This window comes from Toxotes jaculatrix, chromosome 9, assembly GCF_017976425.1.
Source record: "Toxotes jaculatrix isolate fToxJac2 chromosome 9, fToxJac2.pri, whole genome shotgun sequence".
NCBI classification, from domain to species: domain Eukaryota; kingdom Metazoa; phylum Chordata; class Actinopteri; family Toxotidae; genus Toxotes; species Toxotes jaculatrix.
Genome location: NC_054402.1, coordinates 11,045,180 through 11,061,961, shown reverse-complemented (window position 1 = coordinate 11,061,961; position 16,782 = coordinate 11,045,180). Strand labels below are relative to the sequence as shown.

The following is a 16,782-nucleotide window of genomic DNA, read 5'->3' as shown; positions in this document are numbered from 1 at the left end:
CAGATGAGTGAGCTAAAAGTCTTATTAAACTCAAAGTCACTAGAACAGCCCAGGGCCAGAGAACAAAACTGAAACAACTAAGAATCATTCACATGTGGAGAAAAAGGCCCAGGAACAAAAATTATCCATCCTTTTTTATTTTTCAAAGTAAAATTAACAAGCAAACAGAAATTATGCTGCATTCTTTCATCCAAACTTCCCATAAAGCTCCACCCAAGGGTGAGGTTCCTGGAAGATGCTTTATTTTCCACAGGAGCCCCTTAGGCCTCGTCTAGCAGCACTAGCAGAACAGAGACTTGTTAAAAGGGTTATGTGGTACATTAAATGTTACCTGAGATATTGGCTAATATAATCTTTATTGTTGGTCCTCTGTGTTATCGTGAATGAAGCTGAGGCAAAAAAAAAAAAACCCTAAACACAATGACCACATTGTGCACATCAGGTGACTGTGCCGAGTAAAGCCAACATCTTGCGATGTCAAAGTACCATTGTGGTGAAAAACTTCCATTAAATGCAAATTTTGCAAGCTAAAGCAAAAAACTAAAAGAAACACAACAGGTATAAATTCAACCTTTTTTTTTTTATTCTTTTTTAAACATTACAGCAGGTTTTGCTATATTACAAATAAACATGCAATATAAAATTTGCATAGTGTTATCAAATATATTATAACATATGGTAGCAGTTGTCTCAAAAAATACTTTTAGTGAAATGAAAATAAGTTTAAAACTCAAATTCATGTCATTCACATACTAAAGAAATATGCATTTCCACTACTCTGAATTACAGTACAGAAATCAAACTCACAGGAAAAATGCAGCTTGAATGCACCTAAGGAGAACAAAAATAGCTATTTATGGTGAAATTGATTCAAGGCACCACAATGAAACCTTTGGGTGATCGGGGTTTTGGGTCCTACACAGCATATTTTTATCCCTGATATATTTGATGAAATACTTAATACTTAATTGTTAGCTTTATCAGTCATTTACATATAAACATACAATTGTACGAGTGAAGGACGTGCAAACATTTGACATTCAGTACGTAGTTCAGTGCAAAAATCAAATTAGCATAAAATAATGAAGACTAAAAAGTTATAGCTGCTTAGCTTATGTGAAAATCAAACTAAACATTGAGATTCTTGCACGATCATTACAATGACAGTAAAGAGTTTCACTCCAAACTAACACTGGTTTAGATAATCTTACTCAGAGGGCACAGCTTACAGAGGGCACAGCTTTTACTGATGTGGCTGCTGCCTGTCTTTGGATAATAATCCTAGTACTATACTTCACAGTGTGCAAATGAATACGTCACCATGGACCTTGTTAGGCAGTGTTACAGTACTGCTTATTGTCTGGCAGCAAGCAGTGTAAGTGGCTGCACTTGAGAAATGCAGTAAAACACTGTGATTAATAAGTAATGTCCTTCCTCTTGTCATTTTGGGGAGTTGACTTATTTTAGTTCTGTAGAAGTGCTGTCCAAACACATCAGTCCAAATGTGTTTATAGAGCTGGAAAGTACAATGCCTGGCTCCTCTCTCACCTACACACAGCTTAACAATAAGTCGGTATGTTGTTACTTTCTGAAAGCTACAGAAACAATAAAAGGGAGTTTCTTTGCAAACTCTATTTTTATGAGGCCAGAGGTGGAAGGGCCCACAGCTCATATTTTTCTCTGGTGTATGTTGAAAGACACCTTTTCGTGGGATAAACTAACATGACAAGCAAGGAAACTAAAAACTGCTGCTAATGAGTTATGAGTAATGTAATTACTTTATCAGTGAATAATAACTAAGAAGCGGCTGATAACGTTTTTCAAGTAAGCTGTTGAGCACAGGAACTGATTAAGGAGTTTCAATTGGATAACATTTGGAAACAATGAAATGGAGTGACTGAAAAACAGAGTCATGGCTGAAATCAGTGAAGAAAGTAACTTCATCAAAGAAGTAGGTCTTGCCAGGGATCAGTTTAGGGAAGTTGCAGTAGTCTGTTTTGAGGATGTAAGGTGTGGGCAGAGGACTGACAGTGGCATTCATCCCATGGATTTTCAGCGCGCTGCTGAAGACAATGCTGTGCGGAGACACACTTTCCACGGTCCCGATTTTCACTAAACAGCAACATAAACAAATGTATTAATTTTACAAATCCACATCAATTCAAAAACAGTATTTGTTTTTAAGTTTGCAAAAAAAAAATCTAAATCATAAATGTATCTTACTTTCTTCGCAAAGATGTGTGTCATTCAGGTTGCTCACTGATAGAAATCTTGATTCTGATAAAGAAAATTACACACACATATTACTGCTAAGGTGGAGAAACTGGAATATGCATCAAGTTAAAATGGCTAAGATTAAGAACCTTTCTGTGAGGCCATGTCGAAGCACACATTAACTGACCTTTGATCTTGTCCTGACACTGGTGTGGTTGATGTAATGGACTTAATGTCCCTGCACAGCACGACCACAGAGAGGTGTTGTAGTAGAGGTGGCCACAGCATCTGAACCCTTTCTTGTTAGAATAAAGCAATTCCTTGTCCTCACTTGAGCAGCAAACATCCTGGTTTTAAAGTAAACACACCATTATTATGAACAATATGAAAGTCACATTAATGATCAATAACAACATGCCTGTTTGCCATCTCAACCAGAGTTTTAATGAGACTTATATCACTGTATGTGTCCATGACATACAAGATATACAGTAAGGCGGAAGTGCTGTGATTTGTATACCAACCCAGGTAGTTAAGTTAAGGCATATTATTTAAAACTGATCATTTAGGGCAGAATGGTTGTTAAATTTACATATAAACTTGAAAACGGTTGTGTTCACGTTCAGATGTGAAAATTCTGTACAGGACCTGTACAGGACTTCCTCTGTCTCTATCCATGAAAATGGACCTAGGACATGCTTAACCTAGCTTCATTGAAAGACTTAAAACAGGGCGCAACAGTTAGCCTTACTCTTTCAGAGGCACATGTATAGAAACGCATGGCAGTATTTCTAGCGGAGTCTTACGTGCACTGTCCTCATGGTGAGGCTGACCACTGACTTGAGGCCATGGATACAGTATATTTTGCAACTGGTACAAGCAAAAGACCATGCAGAGTGAAAAATGTCATTACTATCATTAGTATTAAAGAAACCTACCTCTGGATTTTGCAGACTGGATCCACAGCATTCTCTCGTCCCGCTTAGGGATGTCACATTGTGCAGTGTCCCTGCACAGCACTTCATCTGTGGGTCTTTCGTGTTGTAGGCTTTAATCCCACAGCAATGACCGTTTTCTACTTTTGGGTGTCTGGAAGGGAAAACGGAGACTACAGTTAATGTCAAATCAGGCGAGTGAGCTACAGTGATTATTGTTAATTCCCCAGGTTCAGGACTCTTATTGTGAAGGTTTAGGGCTCTTAGAAGTTACTAGTCCATCACTGAAAGTTTGTTTTAGAGCTACGATTTACTAGTTCATGAGTCAGCATTGCTGTGGTGTTCAGCAAAGTGACTCATGCAGAGAGCTGTATGTAACCAGCACTCTAAAAGTTGTCAAGTAAACATCTTAAATCTACTGATGACTCTGTGCTCTCTGACCATTAAACGTAATTAAAAATTTTTTTGGTGATTATGGTGATCTTTGAGCATTAAAATAAAACGTTTTTAAATTTTTGTTGCTCAAAATATGCGTCACAGCCCCCGATGTGCGACACCTGGTGGCAACATTTTCAGGTTGACTGCTGACTGCACGATCCAGTACAGGCGATAAAGTGATGACGGAACACAGACGCAGACGGCGTTTTTGTTTCGCTGCAGGTTTTGTTTCATATAATAGGCATTGAGTATTTTATTTGAAAGTAAGCATTAACCAAGCGTCTTTTATCGGAGTTCAAAATGTTTGTGTTACATACAGAAATAAAATTTTGTGTTCTCTGTAGCAGTTCACCGATTTAATAATTGCAACACACTATAGTAAAAAAAAAAAAAACAAAAAAAAAACGATATATGTAGTGTTATCCCCATTTTAGATGTCAAAGGGGTTTTGTGGCTCCAGGTGTTTTCTTCAGACAGTCCAAATGGCTCTTTGAGTATTTATGCTCTAGAGAGATAATTTTCCATTCAAAAAGGGTGTTTTCTCCTAAAAGAATGTTTTCCAGACCTTTGAATGTCCATGCAATGGCAAGAAACCCAGACATACACACATTCCTTGCAGAGTAGCTGTGTGTGCCAGTAAAAGCACGAGGCTAACATTCAGAGCTTCTGGAATGTCTGCCTATCTGCTGTTAGAGGTTTTTTTTTTTTTTAAATCTTGTGTTTCCTATTAAGTGTTACAGTTATAACAGAATGAATGGAAAATTTCTTGCCAAGTTTATTTGGGTGTGTTTGTCCCTCACTCACTTTAAGGCACATAAAATGAAAACATTTCCATACACACCCGCATTCCTTAACTGTACAAAAACATATTCTGTCAAGTGATCACTGTGGGGAATATCAGTCACTGCACGTACCAGACGTACACACAAGCATGATGATTAGTGGTTAATTAGAAAACTGTCTTCTCACAGAATTTCATCAGCCTTTTCAAGCATGAAGACATATGAAAACATAATCACCTGTGTCCATCGCAGCAGATCTCAGTGTGAGGCTGGTATATCTCTGTCCCACAGCAGTGTTGTCCAGGTGAGCCGTGAAACTGAAAACAACATACAGTCCCTTTAGCTGGGTTGTAAGGAATACTGATCTCTGAAAATTCTTCACCATCTTCTCTGTCCTTGAACATGGGAAAGAAGAGAAAAAAAAAGTCTTTAGCAGTACATAAACAAGCAGACAAGCACAGACATTCACACCTTTAAATACACATATGGGAATACATATATGTATAGCTTTTGACAAAAATATGATAAATGTAATAGGAGAAAATGCAGGTCAGAAACTCAAAACATTCGCAAATATTAATTTCTGCACATAAAATGTATACAAGCTGTTTAAGTCTTACCAGGGCATAGTTATAGCATCCTTTTGTATATGCTGTGAACGCTAACAACGCTAACGTTAGCAGGGGCTTCTAAATCTGTTTGGTCCAGAACACCTTCACTGTCGTTATGAAAAGGGCTGGGTGGAGCTCCGAGCTCTCAGAAAGTAACAGCATCCTAGCAGCAGTTCTTTTTTTTTCTTTTTCTTCTTCTGACAGTAACAATTGAGCTGCACTGCATTTAGTTCTCAAAATCATAATGAATTATTTGTAGCAGTTATATTAAAGAAATGTGCTGTATTTTTTGCCACAAGGCACATAAAGCAGTCACAGAAAAAAAAAAGATTTTTTCTTAGACATTCAGAAAGTGAACTATTCATTTACAAGCCTACATATTTCACTGTAACGTGTGGTTTAAATTTCAAACAGAAAAGCATTGAGAAAAATGTTGATTTTTGGAGGAAATAGCTCTCCGCCCATCCAAAGGTCATGACCACATTACTTGATCTCTCCAAGACTTCAACTCCAATACACAGCCATCACAGCAGAATTGTGTGCGTGGGTTATACACAGTGGGGACACCATCACATTGACCTAAAAAAGGCGTGGGGGTGAGACACAAGACAGAGTAGTTAATGTTGGACAGAGGGTTTGGGGATGAATGTCAACAATTTGTGTCTACATCTTTTTGAAAGACATGAGTTAAGGAGGTGAGAACAGTGAGAAAATTGACACACACAGCTATGATGGCTTTCATCCACACCTACAGTTTAAAATGCTCTTTTTCAAGACAATTCTCTTTCTCTACACTTTAGTTAGAGCCTGTCCTCTACCCTCTGGAGTGGAAAACAACAAATAGCTGACAGATAAGGGAGGGGTGCAAGTCCCGTGTATGTGAAAAAAATACCCAGCACTTTCCCACTGGTTTTGCTTCCCTCTCCTCTGCTAGTCTTACTCTCCAGCCCAACAGATAAACCAAATAAAAAAGATGGGGGATTTCCCCAGTAGCAACAGTAGCAAAACTGTCACCAGAAAAGCATCAAGAGAAGTAATTACCCAGTTTGGTGGGATGATTGTTATCTTTATGATGATGTGTACTACAGTCAGGTTGAAGCAAAGTGGCTTATTGCATAATGATCATGAACTGCCGATATGAATGACATATATAGCTCAGCCTTTTCCCTGGGCTTGTTTCCATCTAAATGATCCGTGCCAGTCTTTATCACACATACTGCCAATCTGTCTAATTATCAGCCCACTGAAAGGAAACCGTTTGTCTCTGACGTGATATTTTAGACAGTGTCTGGAAACTTCTCCAGGCATGAGAAAACAAGAAAGGAGTCCTCCAGTACAGTACGAAAACCACCCAATATTCCATCCGTTTATCCAGCAAGCAGAAAAACAATACACACCCAGGATCAGAATGCATGTTTTGTTCCAGGTTTTATGGGAAGTTTCAGATGCTGGGGCTATGTCCGTGTCCGCTGTGTCTGTATCTCTTGTAGAAAAAAAAACACTGCTCCTCATTAACTTCAGAACAGATAGGGTCTGAAATGCATTTAACTGACTTTGTCCTCACAGGAAAAACAATAGCATTTCTCACTGTTCAGATGTCTTGAACAATCTTTCCCTAACCTTAACCATGTACATCTTTGTGCCTAAACCTAACCTAACCAAATCTTAACCATAGCTGTGGAAGGGCAGAAGAATAAGCTTTGTTCAATCAGTATCATGTGTATATGTAACAGTTTTCCTCTCTGTGGAGGAATTCATAATAATATTCTGGTGGTCTGGTAGAAACAGGAAAGGGGAAACTGTTTATGATCTAAAGTAAATTATAAAGATTTCAGACTATGGGCATTCATCACACAAGCTGGCATTCCTCAAAAGTACAGTCTCACTACTCTTTTAGCAGACTGTTCAAGGTTTATTTTTTCACTCAGTAGTTAAACCTAGAGTTTAGCTTAACACCATCTCCTGACTCAGTAGCATGTGAGTCTGTTACTCGCTCAGTGGTTTTCTGCATACCACCACAAAGAAATAGTATAAATCAGTGCTAGAAAATCAGATTACATAGTGCCCTTCAGGGCAAAATTGTGGTTTAAGTCCTTATGAAATTTTCCACCATTTCTCTGTGTACCCAGCAGATAAAAATCTATTAGGGTAAAGGATAAAAGTTTAACTGTTCACTCGGCTCTAATGGCCTCATTTAAGCATCACTTAAATATTTATCATCATCTTATCCAAAAAGAAGCTAATTGACAGGCAACATGACATTATTCACCGTCAACTGACAGGTGAATCATGCACACACCCACAGAAAAAAACACACCTGCACTGCCGCACCAAGGAGTCTTTGTCTGGTTTCTCTCACAGCAGTGGAATTCTTTCGGGTTGTAACATGAAGACCCACATAAACTTAGGTCTGGCTTGGTGCTGCAGATGTACAAAGATAAGCAAAATAAACACAAAAACAGTTCACTTCACATGAAAACTGACACACAACACAAAGCATGGACACATCATTCTTTGTATAGCATTCTACCTACCCCGCAAAATTACCAAAAGTGTGCATAATTCTGATTTAAGACACCAAACGTCATATTACAAAAACGCAGTAACAGGGTTACAGGTTCTCTGTGGTGTTGTTGACTTTATAGTAGTTTAGTAGTAGTTCTTCTATGAGTGGGTCTCGAGCACATGCACAAGGACAAAGGCAGAAAAAAAGATGACTGCTAGATCGTTAACATGGATGTGAAGAATGCAGGATTTAAAATACCAGTATGGTTGTGAACTGGACTTGCTTGAGGTTCCTGAAGATGTTTTACCTCACTACTCTTCAGTGTTGTGCCATGTGTTGGTGAAGTGAACCACTTCCCCAATGCATGGCACAACACATCCTCAGGTCAGGACCCAGCAGACTGCATCCACCGGAAGGACAAGAGACACCCATTTGAGGACAGTAAGGTGTGCATTTTGGCCAGCGGGGATCAATACTTTGAGAAAAACTGGAACAACCACCACTCAGCAGAGGAGGTGGCCTACACCACTTAGCAGTCACTTATAATGCAGTTTTGGAATCCCTCCCTTGACAGATCAACACCCATTCACATCATGACTCCTGTGACCCTAACAACTCACGTGATGGCTGGCTGGGGCAACGACTCACATGTGACCTCAATTAGTGGACCGATGGATTCCCCAACACTTGGTTAGACCTGAAGTGTCATGATCAGCCCCTAAGAGGGCTGTTTTTCTGAACTCCTTTGGTTTGTTATTTAAACTCATTGACTGTTTGCGGACTCTTGCTTAGTTTCTTAAGCTTTGTTAGTAGTGTCCTGTTTTATTAAGTCCTGTTAAGTCTTGTCTGTAGTGTATCTGGTCTTCTTCTACTTCCTGTCTTTGTCTAGTTTCCCTCCATTTGTGATTGTCTGCCCTGCCCTGATTGGTGTCACCTGTTTCCCATTACCTCGTGTATAAAAGTCTTCTTGTTTCCCCTGTGTCCTTGTCAATTTGTCTTTGTACCTGAATCTGCCTTTGTCTGTCTTTACCTGTGTTGGTTCCTTGTGTTCATTCCTGTACCTTCATGAACTTGCCTTGGTTGCCTTTTGTTTTCAAATAAGGACTTTTGAAGTTTGTTTTGTGTTTTATATTTCCAGCCTTTTTTCTCTTCTTTGTGGATGATTTTTAGTTGTTTAACTTCTCTGGCCCTGGGCTCTTCCAGTGACTTTGAGTTTAAATTGAAAGACTTTTAGTTTATTCATTCGCCTTCGTCTTGGGGTTTTTGCATTTGGGTCCTCTCTTGCCTCATGTTCCTGGCTGCCCCAGTTGTGACATGAAGAAGCCTTTTGGTTGAGAGGTAAGATGTTTTCAAGAACCCCAAGCAAGTCCAGTTGCCTTTCTATAGCTTTTGGAAATACCATGACCTGGATGAATGAGAATCTTCGCAGACATAGGTCTTTTTTAAAACCTGCATGTTGTTATTTGTTTCTGATTATGAATAATATGTGTATCCTTTTGTAGTTTTGAATGTCATATGTACATTGTTTTGTAAATCTACCAATAAATTTGAGACCAGTAATGGACAAAACCTGAGCCTGTTGTATATACTGAGCCGAAACTGCTATATAAAAGTTTGGGTAACAACCAAGCAGTACTATGAAAAAGCAAAAACACTGGCTCAAAACAACTCTTTGGTACAGGGTAAGTTTGGGTAAATGTTGAATCAGTGCTACATTATCAATATTTAACCATGTGATGATGATATTTTTTTTTTTTTTTTTTTTTTTTTTAAGTGATGATTGTTAATGTTGCCACTGCAAAAATAAAGTAGGGTTGGTCTTAGAATGATACTGTAGTTAAAAGCTTTGGTTGACTTACCAGTTGGGTTGAGGTGATTTCTAAAAACAAAAACATAAAAATAAATGCCAAATCACCAAAATGAATAGGAAATGGTAGATCTATGAGGTTACTGTTATGGCGCATGGGGAGCTCTGTCTCAGCTTATAACTAACAGTGAGGTAAACAACATAAAATGAAGATAGGTGTTTGTTTCTTACCGGCGCGTGTCCACCTGTTAATATAAACCACAATACATTTTGAGTACATGTGAATGACAGACATCTCATCTGTCAATGTCAATGTTTCTGTTGATCTCCCAGATAGCCAAATGTCAACAGCATACTGTATGCCAGTGACTCATCCTGCATGTTCAGACATTTGGTTCAGCTACTGCAACTAAAGCACCTGACAAATAAAAAATAATATTGAGTGACGCACCTGACTCACTTGCACAATGGCTGGAGTTCAGTGGATGTACCTCAGAGATTTCATCATTCCAAAAGCAGCACTCCTTCAAAGTGTCATACTGGCCATGACCACAGCACTGGTGGTGACTAGATTTCCGTGTCAGAATTGTTTTATTATTATACGGTCCACAACACAGCTGCTTGTCCACATCAAAAACCTCTGTGGAAAAGAGTCAGAGTTATACTATCCTATGACTTTTACCATGGCCATAACACAGCTGACATGATTCAACTTTTTCTAATGAAGATTATGTGTTTATATCTTACACATACCTCTTTGAAATATTACTTGTCTCACTGAAATGAAAAGGATTGTGTTATGATTTTTTCGCAGTTCAACTCACCTTTGTCACAATATTGGGCTTGTGGTGGAAGTGTGGCAGTGGTAGATGACTGAAAGCATAGAGCTGACACGATCTGAGCTGTAAAAGCAAAGATCAAATCAATATGCAGGCACAAGTTCAATGGTTGCCATGAAAATGGGAGCTGCATTAAGGCCCCTACACACTAATAAATAAACCAGTCAGAATACAATGAAATGACATAGCACACACCGGTCAACAACTTTATGTATCTGTATAGTAGACATGCAAATACTACAAGGCCATGTATTAACAATACTGTGTCCATTATGAGCACTGTTTTTCAGTTAAAAAAAAAAAACAGTTTCTTTGTTTAAAAAAACTGGCACTAAAGCCAATGTGGTTTCTAGCACAGATGGAGACAGTTTTTGTTTTATTGTCAGTTTACAGACATTCATTGCTCAATCTGCCATACCTCAGGCCTAATATCACAGTCAGGCACAAACCGCAAATGTTCAGACATTTGGTTCAGCTACTGTAACTAAAGTACCTGACAAATAAAAAGTATTGAGTGAACTCAGTGACGCACCTGACTCATTTGCACAACTGCTGGAATTCAGCGGATGTACTTCAGAGATTTCATCATTCCAAAAGCAGCACTCCTTCAAAGTGTCGTACTGGGCATGACCACAGCACTGGTGGTGACTAGACTTCCGTGTCAGGATAGTTTTATTATTAAGCGGTCCACAACACAGCTGCTTGTCCACATCAAAAGCATCTGCGGAAAAGATCATGATGATTGCTTGAACTGTATTATCTCAGCAGTAAGTCACGCAATTAACCACTGTGCATCCTTCAGACCATAAGTGTTTGGATAGGATGGAACTAAACGGTACAGAATGCATGTTACACAACTGTGTAAGTCTGTGGTAAAACAGCTGCATTTTGCTGCAGCTGCCTTTTGTTGTTCTCTTCAGTAATTTTGTATCAGAAAATCATCACATTTCTATGTAAAAAATATCAGACAAGTTGTAAATTTTTTCGTTTTGTGATGACGCAAATAATAGCCTGTAAACATCAATACTCTGCATGATGCGTGTCATCATATGTGTCTGGTTATACTGTCCAGTGACTGAAAATTAATAAACACTTGAATCAAGAATTTTTAGCAGGAATTTATATATTTCTATTTCCATCCGTTGTGTCTAGCTCTACTCACCTTTACCACAACATTGGGCCTTTGGCACAGGTTTGGGCACGACGGTTGACTGACAGCACATTTCATTGAGTGGGTTGTAGGCTTCCAGTCCGCAGCAAGCTGACACCTCTTCACTTAGACCCAGTGTAACATTAACTGTAAAAACAAAGATTAGGTCATACATAACTGACATGACTGTTGGTGCCAGGCGGGAGTTCACCCAGAATGCGTGTGGAAAACTACTAGCATCCAGTGAGTGGTAGTTGTGCTTGGAAAAACCCTTGCCTGGTGCGGTGAATCGGGATCTCTGCTGAGGCATGCAGATGGTATGGCAAGAATTAGGCTCCAACAGCAGCTTTCTTGGCACACATTGGGCCTTAATAACTATTAATTGTTGTTGTAATGTCTTGTATTGTTACTGACCATGTTCACCCCTTCATGGCCACAATTTGTCATCTTCTAATTGCTACCTCCAGCACAACCAGTTAATAAACTAGTCACTGGGTGTATGCACTGTATTATACAGATTGTTGATAGTATAGGTAGTTAATAAACCTCTTTCAGCAGGAAGCAGATTTCAGCATGCAATACCATGTTGTTTAGACCTTTGTCAGGACTCACTTGTGAATCATGGAGTTCCACAGAAGATTTTTGTGTAAATTGTGTTCTGTTTTTATTTTGTTCATTTAGTTAAAATATTGCATCACAATCATGTCAATGACAAAATCATAAAACCACAAAAATAGCAGGAAAAGTCCAAACGGATTAGTAAAAGCAAAGAGATGCTCTTCTTCTTCAGGCAGCATCAAGAGGTTTGTGGCCAATTTAATTCTTCAATCAGCTCATGAAGGGACACTGTGGCCAAGCTGTAATAGATTTCTATTTCATTCCGTGTGATGGTAATCATACAGAATGATTTTGTTTATCTTTAGCCACAGTGTGACTTGATCATGCGTTTGATAGGTCACAATGTTAGACAATAATGCGCATTTCTTACTGACAGTGTAAGAATCACTGCTGTTTTATAATTAAAATTGCCAGGGTTAGGACGCAATCATCACTTTACCTCCTGCTTCTTCTAAAGAGAAGTCAGCATAGGTTGGCGCATGATGCCTGAAGAAGAGCACCAAATGTGAAACAATTTGCAATGCAGGACAACTGCCAGGTGATCCCTATTTCTCTTTTAAGTGTGGTCATTACCATGCAATGTGCATTTTTGCTCTACTTTACAACACGTGGCTACGGCAGGGTTGTAAGGCTGGTTTCCACAGCATGACAGCACTGCCCCTGAATGAAGTTTCTTCTCACAGCACACAGCCTCGCGGATGTCATACGCTATTCCCTCACAGGTTTTTCTGCAAGACAGGAATAACATAATCTAAGCTATTACTACTAAAGTTGTTAATACTGCATAGAGATCATAGTAAATATGTAAATATATACATAGTTATTTTACAGATTATATAGCATCCTATCATGTTAATGTAATTTTCACTCTTATCCTTTGTAATACTGCCCTCTGATGGACTTTTGTGAAAACACTCTTATCTCAAACAGTTCTACAGGCATCCATAATTTACAGTGTACAGTACTTACTAGTACAATTCCACTCCTGCCGTGCATGTGAACATAAATAGGATAAAGATGACCTAATAGATCACATTTCAATCACATGTCCAGTCATGCTGAAAGCCAATTCCCACTACAAAAAAATGGCATGGTTTCATTAATCATTGAACTAATGAACTAACATGTTGATAAATGTTATGAAATTGAATAGCAAACTGCACATTACAGTGGAATATCTACTTCATCCAAGTGGATGTTATTAGCCTGACGATACCAGAGAGAAAAGCTCATAATATCACTAATTAGGATGGATCTGCTAGTAATTATCAATGTTCCAAATTGTACTGTTAACCAGACTTGAGATAAAATGGCCCCAAATGTTGGTGAGATTTTGACAAGGGGAATGAGGTCAAGGGTCAGCAAGTTCATAAAAAAAACAATCCTCTTGATTTACTGTAAATGGTTTTGTCCTTGTTTGGACGCTTACAAACAGAATGAATTCCCTCCCCCTGGCTCGGATCCATAGCCCTAAAATTCACATGGCAAAAATGTCTTCACTCCCAAGTTCTTAAATTCACACGCGTTTTTGCTTGCATCTTAACGAGGACACTCAATGACGTAATGCATTCCCTAGCCCCTTACCTTACCCCTTATTCCTAATCCCAAACCTTAACGTAACCATAACCTAAACCTGCTTTTAACCTGAACACTTAAACCCTTTTACCCACGGGAGATATTGGCACATCCAACTGCCAGGTGCAGGTGTGCTGGAACGTGCCCACCCCCTCTTTTTTCCATTTTTCAAGACTGAGATTGGAAGGACCGGTCAAAATGTCCCCACAAGCATAGTTTCGAGCAAATATTGTTTCACACAACTACAGAAAGACATGTACACAGTGTGAAGAAGGGCAACACTCACCGGTGGTCACAGTGCTTTTTAGAGGCTGCCTTAGCGTCCAGAGCAGCCTCTGTCAACAAACATAGGAATTCCAAACTGAGTCACTGGCGACAAAAAAAACATCTAAAAACGGATTATGTAAGGCAAAATGTAATGATATAATCCACGATATCCACGCGTGATTACAGTGAGAAATAAGCCATTCAGACTCAGACCACCTGCTTCACGGTCAAGGTCAGTCCCCCCGACTCCCACGCCCTTAAGGTAAAAATGTTATACCTTCCTGTTCTTCCTGTATAATATTTTACATTTTCCACAACAGTCATGTACAATCACTGAGACGTGTTGTGTAAAACCTCCCTATTCCCTCTGGATTCAGTTCCCACACAGGCCCACCTCTTAAAACCATTAAGCATTTAGTGAATATCACTGATTATCTTTCTCAAACGGTGAGACTGGATAAACCGAACATACTGCAGGATAAGTACATGTCCAGCTTCAGTTAGACCACCTACATAAAAAAGAAAAAAAAAAAGAATTTCCCTCCGTGTGTGTTAGTGTGTGTGTGTGTGTGTGTGTGCGAGAGAGGTGTGTGTGTGTGTGTGTGCGTGTGTGCCTGTCACGGTTGCGCCCAAATACTTAAACATAGCATCCCAATAAGAATGTGAAAAAAAAAAACAGAAAAAAGACAAAACTTGTTTTCTATGATGACTCATGATCAAGTGGCTCTGTGCCCAGTGATGAATGAATCAATCAGAGAAGAAAAATCAGCTCTACTTACCACACACACAGGTGAAGCCACAGACCAGCCACACTGAAAGAAAGTAACCAGATAATGCTTTGACATAAACTCTCACTGATAAAAATCCCCAAATCATTTGTGGACTGGTAGCCTACCTAACCCGAGAGCCGATAGAAGAGACATCTGGGAGCTTTTTCTGGAGCATCTAACCGTCAAGCTTAAACAGAGTGAGATGCAAAGAGATCAGGCTAAATAGCATCAATTAGCCACTCCTCCAAAACAATACCACCTAAAAATATGACTATATAAACCTAAGGAGTCAAAGTCTCGTCACTAGTCCAAATATAGGCATCCACAAACTTCATGCCTTTACTATCATTAAACAATGTCCAACGAAATTACAGTGGCACTTATATATATATATATATATATATATATATATATATATATATATATATATATATATGTATATGTATATGTATATGTATATGTGTGTGTGTGTGTGTGTGTGTGTGTGTGTGTGTGTGTGTGTGTGTATACATATACATATACATATATAAAGCAGATATATGCAGATTTAAGAAGTAATCAACGCATCACTGGAGTGTTGCTCTCACATGCGTTGTTCCACTCTGGAGAAATAAACGTCTGTAGGTGTTCTAAGGATGATTTGATTTCTCTAGCAAATCAGAACGTTTTCACTGAGTCCACCACTGCCTGTTTTTGTACGTGCAGATTTGAACGTTTTCACTGAGTCCACTACTGACTATTCCTGTTCCTTAAATGGTAGTCGGATTAACTTTTTTTCTTCACTCTATATTGTTATCACACCGTTGTAGTTATGATGTACCTCTTAAACCCAAGTTGTGACATCTTGCTGTCTCAAGACCTGCTCTCCTGAGATTGCAAAGACACTGTTTCCAGTCGTTCATCTGACAGGGACTTACCACGGATGAAAAGTGTTCAGATCCTCAACTACAGTATACTGTAAGTATTAATATCACCAGGTAAATTGTCAGCTGGTAGTTAAAGCCGAAAATTCATTCAAATTTAACTGTAGAATTATCATCAACAGAATGTACACAGCTCTTGTATTTTTTGACTATTTGGCTATTTCCTCGTTGTGTTTGCTGTAATGTAATGTGTGACTGTTCTTCCCTTTTTTAGTCTTTAATCGCACAATAATTAAAAAAAAAAAGTATCAGCATCAGTTTGAGCATCAGTAGGAAGCATGAATATTTGACTAATTATTCATATAGTGAAATTACACTGTCAGTTGCGGGCTGTTTTATTAAAAGTTGGAGGACGGGTAATTGAACCAAATACCTGATGTGAGCCATTTTCGAAAAATTGATGAATAACAATTAACATCTCCAACACTACAATGAATGATAAAAAAAACATTTCTAACTCATTAAAATCTAATACCTTGTCATCGGTCATTTTGAATGTATGTGCGGGGACTCTGACGTGATACTTATATGTACCACGGATCATGGGCTGCACATGATCCCAGGTCAGTGGTCACCACCAACGAATGGAGCGGACCTTCTGATGGTCCGCTCCATTCAATCAGTTCCATTCAATCAGTTCAGCATCCTCTTCGTCACTAACATCCTACCACGTCGGTTTCCCTCCCACGCTGTAAGAGATGATGAAACTACTGTTGTGAAGAGAGAAATCATTTCATTTCATTGTGTTTGGGAAAATAGCCTCCGGGGGAAAAAACATAAGTTATGGGGCTAAGGGAACGAGTTTCTGCTGACACACAGCAAATAGGAATTGTCAGCACATTTTACTCCCAAGAACAACCATCTGACTCAGATATAGAAATGCATTGATCATGATTCAGAGTTATTTAAACTAGATTTTGTTTTGGGGTTTTTTTTGTCCGCATAATACCATTTACAGACCATGATCTATGCAGCAACTACGAGCTAGCAGTTTTCTGTGTTCTCTTCAAATGTTGGTTATTATGATAAAGAGTAAAAGACTGGGATACGGGGGGTCACACGTCTATAATCTGGCAACTCACAACTTCAAACTGCGTAGCAGTAGTGGAGTTGGTGGTGGGCGGTGGTGAACCTGTATAAAGTCTTCAAATGTCGCAGAATTGAAAACGTCTTAACTGGACAAAATTAACATCAGCTGAAATTATATTCAAGGTTCAATAGTTAGGTATAAGTTAATTTGTGAGGCGAAGATGTCCCTCAAAATGGCTCACAGCAGGTAATTAATTTTATACGTGTATTTCCTTGTAATGTTTTCTTACAAGTGTATCACCTCAAGATTTCCGTTAA

The 16,782-nt window shown here is 38.9% G+C and overlaps 1 protein-coding gene across 1 annotated transcript; it reads right to left on the bottom strand.

Annotated features, from left to right (window-relative positions):
• Positions 1 to 1,516: 1,516 nt before the first annotated feature.
• On the bottom strand, positions 1,517 to 14,721 carry si:ch211-195m9.3. Its single transcript, XM_041046576.1, has 17 exons — positions 14,638 to 14,721; positions 14,522 to 14,554; positions 13,762 to 13,810; positions 12,474 to 12,628; positions 11,295 to 11,429; positions 10,665 to 10,853; positions 10,118 to 10,195; positions 9,754 to 9,933; positions 9,525 to 9,538; positions 9,346 to 9,365; positions 7,298 to 7,401; positions 5,468 to 5,559; positions 4,607 to 4,764; positions 3,153 to 3,303; positions 2,402 to 2,561; positions 2,224 to 2,277; positions 1,517 to 2,112 (listed from the first exon to the last, which is right to left on the bottom strand). Exons 1-17 carry the CDS (start codon positions 14,663 to 14,665, stop codon positions 1,850 to 1,852), a joined length of 1,863 nt encoding a protein of 620 aa, XP_040902510.1. The 5' UTR covers positions 14,666 to 14,721; the 3' UTR covers positions 1,517 to 1,849.
• Between the last annotated feature and the right edge of the window lie 2,061 nt (positions 14,722 to 16,782).